General features: G+C 34.4%; 2 protein-coding genes and 1 long non-coding RNA gene across 4 annotated transcripts; 1 reads left to right on the top strand and 2 right to left on the bottom strand.

Annotated features, from left to right (window-relative positions):
* The first annotated feature begins 253 nt into the window (after nucleotides 1-253).
* Nucleotides 254-2,217, top strand: LOC148252894 (uncharacterized). Its single transcript, XR_015813174.1, has 3 exons — nucleotides 254-504; nucleotides 592-739; nucleotides 2,080-2,217. It is a non-coding gene; the product is annotated as an uncharacterized LOC148252894 (long non-coding RNA).
* On the bottom strand, nucleotides 953-5,330 carry LOC110821916 (D-Tyr-tRNA(Tyr) deacylase family protein). 2 transcript variants are annotated; one of them, XM_022051886.2, is made up of 8 exons: nucleotides 5,162-5,330; nucleotides 4,985-5,076; nucleotides 4,742-4,808; nucleotides 4,571-4,601; nucleotides 4,165-4,305; nucleotides 1,516-1,541; nucleotides 1,365-1,428; nucleotides 953-1,248 (listed from the first exon to the last, which is right to left on the bottom strand). In XM_022051886.2, the coding sequence occupies exons 1-7, from the start codon at nucleotides 5,294-5,296 to the stop codon at nucleotides 1,366-1,368; spliced, it is 555 nt and encodes a 184-aa protein (XP_021907578.2). In that variant the 5' UTR covers nucleotides 5,297-5,330; the 3' UTR covers nucleotides 953-1,248; nucleotide 1,365. The 2 variants fall into 2 exon arrangements, with proteins under 2 accessions (XP_021907578.2, XP_088063263.1); XM_088207137.1 differs by having other exon boundaries at nucleotides 4,742-4,838; nucleotides 5,162-5,199.
* A 906-nt stretch (nucleotides 5,331-6,236) lies between these two features.
* Nucleotides 6,237-8,920, bottom strand: LOC110822016 (Peroxidase superfamily protein). The gene is made up of 3 exons (XM_022052016.2): nucleotides 8,608-8,920; nucleotides 8,330-8,530; nucleotides 6,237-7,038 (listed from the first exon to the last, which is right to left on the bottom strand). Exons 1-3 carry the CDS (start codon nucleotides 8,836-8,838, stop codon nucleotides 6,460-6,462), a joined length of 1,011 nt encoding a protein of 336 aa, XP_021907708.1. The 5' UTR covers nucleotides 8,839-8,920; the 3' UTR covers nucleotides 6,237-6,459.
* Nucleotides 8,921-9,529: the final 609 nt, after the last annotated feature.

Raw genomic sequence — 9,529 nt, 5'->3', positions numbered from 1 at the left:
ACTGGTCAACTCCAATTTCAAGATATGACTCAATTAGTATTGCTTATTGGAAACGCAAAAACATATATGATGACAAAGAGAAGTCCACACTCTGTACACTAATCAAGGAGAATACTTGCAAAATAATAAAACAAGAAGTTCAGAAAACCCAAAAGATAATTAACCAAGTTCTAGGGTAAGGAACCAATCTTATTGTCAAATAGTATCTCAATAAGAGTATAATAATCTTGTTGAAGTTGAGGAAAAAAAAAAAACAATCAATCACTTTTGCTTAAGCGTCATCTAACAAATTTGAGAGGGCTTGATCAATTCTAATCAAGGAATGCTAAACGAACTTAAGAGGAAAGAATGAGCAACCTCCCTATACGAGACAAAGAGCACACCGAGAAGGGCAAATAGCAAGTGAAAGTTCATCCTCTAGTATATCTAGGAAGAGGAGCAACGTGCGGCAACAATTTGGAAGCACCAAAAAGGATATAGGACAAGAGGTTCAGAGCGGAAAGGGTAAGGACAAAAACCTCTTTAATTCTATCTCGAATGATTAGAGTACTGCGCCTCAAATCTCAATCGGTCTCATCTCTTGTTGCACAGCAAGAAGCTTCTAGAAATGCTGTCTTAGGCGAAAGGAAGATCAAAGTTTGGGGGAAAAAATTAAAGTTTGACGAAGCAAATAAGGAGACTTTCTCAGGAGATGAGAAGCCCAACGGCAGTAAAGGAGAAAAAGGATTGGATGGTTAAGGTAGGTCTTGCATGAAAGGAAGGGGGTAAGACGTGTTGGTTTATTAGGATTAGGGCTTTTCATGTTTCAAATTTATGGAATAATTAAAGAATATCATTATTAAAAAGTTAAAAAAATAAAATGATCTTAATACCATAATATCACATGAATTTCCACATGTATAAAAATTTTCATGTGACTTGCCACGCCAATGTCTGCACAAGCTAACGAAAGTTAGTAATGAATAAGGCTATCCACTCTTTCATCAACAAAAGGCTGATTTCAGATCCAATTGAACACAGAATTGTCTATGGGCCAATTCGACCAACTTTAAAAAATACAAGGGCAGGTTTAGTATTTCAAACCAAAAAAGACACCTCTACCTTAGCTCTGTCGAGTAATTTAAGTGAATACTTCTCTTAATAGGTTTACTTAACTACCTGTTTTTTTCATTGGCAATAATCACTTATATCCAAACACAATCCCCAAGTTTCTCAATTTGAGGTCGTGTCTACATTAAGCCAAACAGCCTGCAAGTCACCATAAAATAACCCATCAACATGTCATTCTTCTATTGTTTTAGGAATGTAAAACTGATCTAGTATTCAAGATGGTTGATAAGCTCATTCAGCCCAGCAAAGCTTACTTTAGTTTGATGTTTGGGATGAGTCAAGCTGCATTGTGACTGGCCCATCGTTAACCAGATTGACCTTCATACCATTTGAAACATACAAGTTATTGACAAAAAAATACCAGAATGAAAAAGCTGAGATGGCACCTGGGTGAGGTATTTGTACCTTCATCATTGCTCCAAATACACCATCTGTAAAGAGAATAAAACATATAAGTAGCACATAATCAGAAATAAGAGCACAGACAGAAGATTTTACCAATCCATTTGTCCACATCTTATCACGTAATATTTTATAGAATTCTTTCCATCCATTTTGCTCAAGTTTCATTCAATATTTAGCTTATTCCTTCACATAATGACATAACTAATTTGAATCTTCCACCCTTTAAAAAAATTCATTTCCAATCTCTATAAAACTGCAAAATTACAATATTATATAACAAGTTTAATGTTGAATCCACCTTCACTCCCATCTCAAATATCTGGAGGTGCATTTTCAATTCAAACTTACGGAATGTTTGGAACAAACAAATTATTTTTGCATATTTCACTTGAAAACCTTAATTTTACAGTCTTTATAAATACACACTTAATTCGATGGAAGAATATGTAAACAGAATTCCTTCACATGAAAAACATATTTCAAAATCCACCACATTTGGTAAAATTTAGAATGGTGCTCGTTTGATATTGTGGTTTCAAAGATCTAGTCAGTCACATCATGCAGGGATCTGGAAGAACATTTGCATGGGCAGTTTTGAAGTTGCGTCAGATGTAAAGCAGTCAAAGGGTGAGTTTCTGGCTGAAAGAAAGGAATGAAGGCGGGACACTCGAGCAACAGTTTCCTACAATATATTCTGTTCCCCGTAATAAAGAATCTACTGTGGCAGAGTCTTTTTTGGGATCCCTTAATAATGGTGACTGAGTAGCTGATCTAATGAGGAACATCAACAACTGGGAGGTCAATGATTATATTAAATTATTTTACCTTCTTTCACATTGTGAAAAATATAATAAGGCTTTGGATGAACCATTCTGGAAGCCAAAGCCCAAAGGGGTTTCTCTGTAAAATCCCATTACCTACACTTTGGATAAAAATGAGAGAGCTAGCAAGAAGTTGTGTCAAAGCAGAGTTAGAAGATCAATGCCTCACCCAGGGTGCCTTTTTTGCATAAGAAGTGGTAAAGGAATGCATTTTAACAATAGAGACCTGATCCAAAGGCGAAAAATTCAGGAAAATGGGTGCTATTCTTCTTTAGTGTCTTTTCTGTTATCAACTTTGGTCTATGGCTTATAGTCTACTGGGGCTCATTTGGATGGTGGCCAGATTAGTTAAAGAGGAGCTCTCGGCATGGAGAGGCATCCCAAGAGATAAAATGTTTCAGTGAAAGCTTAGGTCTACCCTCTTGGCTACCTTTTGGGTCATTGAAAGCAAAGAAACAAAACATTTAAGGCTTAAAGAACATAGAGTCTACTTTTGACAAATTTAAAATTTATAGTTCCAAATCCTAGGCTTTCTTATCAAGAGTCATCCTCATTATACTTGCGAGGATTTTGGGACTTATTGATATTTGGATAGGCATGTACTTATTTTGTATCAGGCTTGCACTTCTTTGGTATCTATTAATAATATTTAACTTTTACTTCTCATGAAAAAAAATCAGGTCATGGACTTGTTTGGATTGACTGAAAATTAGTCCAAGTTCGCGAACATGGTAGCATTCAAATTCTCTATCTTTGAAAGGACAGAAAATGGAGGACTAAGGAGCTCAAGAGATTGGAATATTTGGTTAATTATGATTCACGAAGAAGAACTTCCAATGAGGTGATGCCGCGTTTCCTTCAATACTTCTGATGACTAACATTATTATATCTTACAATGTGACTACGGTTAATAATTCAGGTAAGGCAACAGTTACCAAAGTGTCCCTCAAAAAATCAGAAGGTGATGTCAGTTGTCTCCAGAGACAAAAGTTGAGTTCATGCATAACAATATGATTGCCAGTTTATGGGAAAAGCTAACTAGAGTGGTAGGACCTTCCAGCAATGCGAGTGGCTAGTTATTATATTCTTGTTATCCGGGAAAATCAACCTCTGAAACTGTTTAATTGTTTAAGAGAGACTGTTTCTATCTTTTGCAACTTTAGGGTCCATGGCAAGGAGGAAGGTAGTAGGGCATTACTGATCTGCAAGGATCTTAAAAGGAGGTAGTGTAGTGAGGATCAGTGGATCATTGGAGATGTGATCATCTCTGCCTACTTTTAAACCTGTAAATAATTCCAACTCCCTCGCTCTCAATAACAGCATACTTAACACTTCCATCAACGACTCCGAAGAGTGAAGACAATAACCGATCACCCTATCTACCTCTAGAAGACTTAAAAAAAAGTGATGGACCCCCATTCACTATAACTGCAAAAGGAGTTGTAGTACCATAGGAATTAATTCACTTTCTCCACTAATCCCGGATACCCATCCTCAACACGTAATCCACAAAACCCCAACTAACATGATCATGTCTTCTCCATGTCTACCTTGTACAAGACTCCCTCCCTCTTTCGATATAATAGATCATCCACCACCTCATTATAGAAAAACAAAACATAAATGAACTGAAAAGCATAAAAACAATCATTACAAACAACTAGCATGATCAACCAAAAGATGCAAAATCTACCTCAACAGCCATTTTCCCTCCAAGAATCATTCTAGTTTTCACTGTATCATGCAAAACACTTCAACCTGGTCTGCTCCTATCTACTAGACATTGACACTGTAATATTAGCCAAACAACAACAGAGAATAGAAATACCTTTCACAGCTTCTGAGCTGTACGATCTCTGGAACTTTTCAACTAAAGAGGCGTAAAATGTCTTTGCCTTCTGGGGCGCCATCGCCACATGAAAATCAGGCTTGTTACCCTTCAAGAATCCATACAATGTAAACTGACTCACTGTCATTCACATACAGCATTAGAACATATTTTCTTCTCATTCCAACATTTTCGATAAATTAAAGAGCTCTCCATAAAAGCAAAATTTAGCTTGATAGCAATCAACACTACCAGAGAGAGAAACTCCGAAGCACATCCACCAATTTATGAAATGAAACCCAAATTTAATTGCATTCCCTCTTAAAAAGAACACTGAAATGCTCAGGCAACGATAAAACTTCAACAGAAATTATTGATTAGCTAAAACCAAAATGTTAAGCTATACCTAGTAGAACTCCATAATTTCTCTGCACAACCTGCGAAACAAATAAAATCTCACTTAATTCTAATTAAACCCCAACAATGTCTAAAATAATTAAATCGAAATAAAAAAGAAAAAGATAACCAAAAGGAAAAGGAAAACCTAGAGAGAGAGAGAGAGAGAGAAGTAAATTACGTTCTGGTCCCATCCTTTACCCGTCCTTTCATTGGGGAATAACCTCATGTTAAGAACCTTACGACATCTGCTGACAATTTCATTTCTATCACTTCATCTTTTGCAACAAATAATCAATTATAGAAAAGTTAATAGAAGAGAATTTTCATGTTTTGCCGCAAATGATCAATTACAGAAAAGTTGAAAAATAAGAGAATTTTTCTTCAATATAGCAGGGATTATTTGCGACAAAAAGAAGATTACATGTAATCGGCATCGGAGTCGGTATCGGACTCATGGAGGCCGACGAGGACGAGAAGGCCCGCTCCGATCTCCGATACAATACGGCCGTCCACCTGCAAGGTTTCGCCAAACGGTGCGTACAATAAGAAAAGGCAAGAAACACAAGATGCAGTGTTATATGCGTATATGCATACGGACCTCGACGCTGGCAGAGGAAACTCTTTGAACTACGGCTCTCATGGCTTTGACTTGCAGGTGCTGGTGGTGAGCTGCTCTTCTCCCAGTGCGCGTTGTGGTGGCAAAGGAGGGTGTAGTAAACCGGAGGGAATACATGGGGGGTTTTTTTTTTTTTTTTCTTTTTCATACCAATCAATAGAGATGGATAAATAGAATTTAAAATATTATAAAATTCAAACATATATTTTTCATATAAAAAAATAGTAATAATTGATTAAATGTTTTTTATATCGGTTTAAATATTTGACTAATCAATTCCATTTATTACTACTTGGAATACTATTAAAGCTTTGCATAAAGTAAGTTTATGCATGATTTAATTTTTTAACTTAATAAGTTTATACACAAAGAATCGTGTTAAAAAATAAACAATTGATTTATTTATTATTCAATAGCAATAATTAATTGAAGCTGCTGTGAAAATATTGCAATTAGAAAATATAAAGGAAAAAAAATAAAGGATACAGATTTTTTTAAAAGATATATATTTAGGGAAGAATAAAATAACTAAATATTTATAAACCTTACAACTTAATTTGTATTAGAATTTTATTCCATTAATTTAATATGTATGTATTATACAATAATTATTTCGAAAGTATGTTTTTGAATTAAAAAAAAAGAAAATAATCCAATAATTAATTCGTGCCCATTGTATTATATTAGAATTTAATTTAATTTAATTAGGAATATATTAGAAAAAAAAAGTCTTGGTCAGGTCAACAAAGTTATAAAAAGCATTTCGATTTAATAATTATTTTCTAAATTTCATATTACTCTTTTTTTAAAAAAAAATTATAAAAGTATCTGAACAAAAACATAAACTAATAACTTCCACATTCATTCTTAAATTAATTCATAAAAAAAAAAAACATTGTGACCCATAAAGTCTGAAAGTAAATTATAAATGATTAGAAAATTAAATACAGCAGTTATTATATATAAAAACTGTGAAAAAAGTGGTTCACTGTCAAAAAATTAGTAAAAGGAGATACCAGTGTTTTTTTTTTTTTTTTTTTTTTTTAATGCTTGAGCAGGAAAAAATTGTACTATTCATTTTTTTATATTTTATTTCTTCAATGTTACATTCCTGATTCTTACTTTTAAAAGTAACAAATATATATTGCTATAATATATAAGTACAAATAATTTAGTTTTTTTAACCATAACAAAGTTAATAAAACTAGAGAAAAATAAAAGAAATTGGCCAATGAAATATTTTTAAAATAACAAGTCAAAGAGATAATAAACAATGGTTGTCACACGTGCAGACTACAATCCCTCCTCTTCTCTCCATGTCTCCTTCCTCTCTTTACTCCTATTGAACCCATTTTCTCCATAGCAACACCAAAAGCTTGAAAGAACTTCTGCTTATCTTTCCCAAGCTCCTGAACCAGAGGCTTGGTTCTTGGGTCCAAAAACAAGGCTTGGTCTGATGCCAAAAGTCCCATTTTGGCACCCAAGTTTGCATAATAAGCGTGGTCAAACAAGAATGGGGTGGTGACATCAAATGGTGCAACAACATCAGCACTGCCTCCAAAACGAGGGCATGACATTCTTAGTTCTTTTAGCAATCTTGGATCAATTGCAGGGTCCGGTTGCTTGGTGCCTCGGAAATCATATAGTCTGTTAACAAATTCTTTGCAGTGTGCAAAACCAATTGTATGTGCACCAGAGAGGACGACAAGATCATTGATGGTTAAACCTTTGGAACTGAAGAGCTTGATCAATTGATCAACTGTTGAATTTGATTGTGGAAGGTTGGATTTAACCCTTGATGCTATTGATATCTTTCCATCCCATCTTCCTTTCTTGACTTGATAATAAGGCCCTCCAGCCTGCAAATTCAAAAAATTACAGTTTTTTCAATAAAAATTTAATTAAGTGATATTTAATAACAATACAATCAATACCGTAACTTTTTAATAAGTGTACATAAAACGCACATTTCAACTTAAATTCATACTCTCATAAAAATAAGCGAAAATATTAACAATTTAATCAAAAAATTGATTCATTTACAAAATTTAAATTAATTTAGCTGTCAAAATCATTAAATATATATATATATAGATAATCCCTATACTTTCTGAAGCTGGAGAACTAAGAACTTCATTGAGATTTCCTTTTCTTAGCTAGATGCTTTTACCAAAGGATTATATTTAATGCAGAATAATATTTGCATAGAGATTTGTGCAAGGATAGTAATAGTAATGAATTATTGCCATTAATCTAATAAATATTGGTTGGCATGTTCTTGACTGGAGGCTAGGATAGTTTATCTTTGTTTGCTCAATAATCAACAATCAAGAACAAAAGCAATATGACAAGTTTAACAGAAGATTTTTGTTCTTAAGGACAAAAATTTGAATAAAAGACAAAACAGGCATATATAAGTACATCTTGATTTTTTCTATCATGATCTGCAGAAATGGGTAAACACCATTTCTCCCAACTTCCTACATTGGGATCTTGTTAAACATGTTTGTGCTTGCTGTAATAAATAAATTACAATTCTTAAAAAAATAAGTAAATTACATAGTGCTTTCAGTGCATATGTCCCATCTTCAAACAGTTAGTGATGGATCCCACTTTGTGTATGAATTCAAATATGTTAAATCATGTCTTGAAATTGTACACTCAGCGGCAGCATATAACTCAAAAGACAATGTATAGTATAGTGCACATATATATACTTCCACATAAACATACAACTTAACAGAAAAAAATTTTTTAGTGGATTTTCTTGTCAGAACAATGCCTTCTTCAAAATAATAAATGGATATAAGCCCAGAAGAAGAATAACAATGGAAAAAAACAAGAAGAAAGAACAAAAACAAAATGACACATCAGATTTGGCACTAGCATCAGCCAACTCCTTGGAAGATTCTTTGTAGCAAATCAATTCTCTGATCTCTTAGTTTCTTAACTAGTTCTATATATGTTTACTAATTAATTTGCACATAAAACAAACAAACAAACAAACAATCAACAGACAAAAAAATAGATTTAAGAAATGAAGAACCCTGACAAGTTTAATCACAATTTTCTGGGTAGAAGATCATAGTTTAGGAAATCAGTAAAGTTGAAAAAATTAATTTAAGAAAAAAAAAAAAAAAGAGTACTAACCAAATGGACAAAATCTCTAGCTGCAATGGCGAGAATATCTGAACAAGACACAACCCCAGGGCACTTACTCTCCAACACAGCCTTTGCCTGTCTTACAATCTCAAACCCTTCCCCTCTCAATTCCTTGTTATCCTCTGCATCTTTCTCTGTCAACTCCTTGCTTCCCGCCTTTGCTGCTATCAATATTGAGCCATCACAACCCTGCAACCACATCCAATTAAAGGCATATATAACCTAATGCAGGGAAATGAGAGATTAGAAGGATGTAGAATTAGTACATCGACGAAGCAGTCATGGAAAAAGAGACGAATTGTGGCAGGGCCTGAAACTGGAGCTTCCTTGAAGTGTTGGGAGGTGAGTGAAGCGATTAGCTGCTCCACCTGAGGACATGACTTAGCATAGTAATCGACTATGAGTTCACGGCGGCGGCGGCCGGCGGGTTTGGAGAGAGAGAGAGAGAATGAGAGCAAGAGAGTAACGGTGAGTAAAGAAGGAATGGAAGGAGGCATGATAATGAGGCAGCTGAGGACAAACCGGGTAATACAATTTAGTTAGTTATAGAGGAAAGGAGGGGAATATATGTACACACATGTACACGAATATATGGATACACACATACGTGTATATATAAAAGTTGGTTATGTGGTGGGACTGACTGCATAGATTGGAAGAAGAGAATCCACATCCAACACCCGTGAAACTCAAAACTCTCTTTTCAATAAAGATAAATATATATGTGTATGTGTGTGTATATATAGGCTTTCTTTTCCAGTAAGATATAAATAATAATATAACTCATAACGGAATCTGATTTAACAGAAAATTTTCAATTAAGGGGACAAGTATGCAGTGGCTGTTAGTTTTCTTTTTAGGGTACAGGGAGACTGTGTTTTTTGTATGTCTCTCTATAAAATGTGCCAACTGACGGCGGGCAATTAACTAATAAGATGGATTGTAATTTGTATAAAAATATTTACTTAAACTTTTTTTCCTGTTAATTTTTTTTTTCCTACCGTTTGTGGCGTTTATAGCCATTAGACAAAAAGTTTGCAAATCACACTTCCATCTATCTTATGGGGAAGGTTCAGGAGAAGTAGAAGCAAGCTAAGGAAGTTATAGAGAGAGAGAGAGAGAGAAAAAGAACGTGCAACAACAGCTTAATACTGCCCCCCAGAGGTGGCAGCACCCGAAACTCGGGAC

Source organism: Carica papaya, chromosome 7 (assembly GCF_054855325.1).
Source record: "Carica papaya isolate Zhongbai chromosome 7, ASM5485532v1, whole genome shotgun sequence".
Classification (NCBI taxonomy): domain Eukaryota; kingdom Viridiplantae; phylum Streptophyta; class Magnoliopsida; order Brassicales; family Caricaceae; genus Carica; species Carica papaya.
Note: the sequence above shows the minus strand (reverse complement) of the source record. Positions and strands in the feature narration are given on the sequence as shown.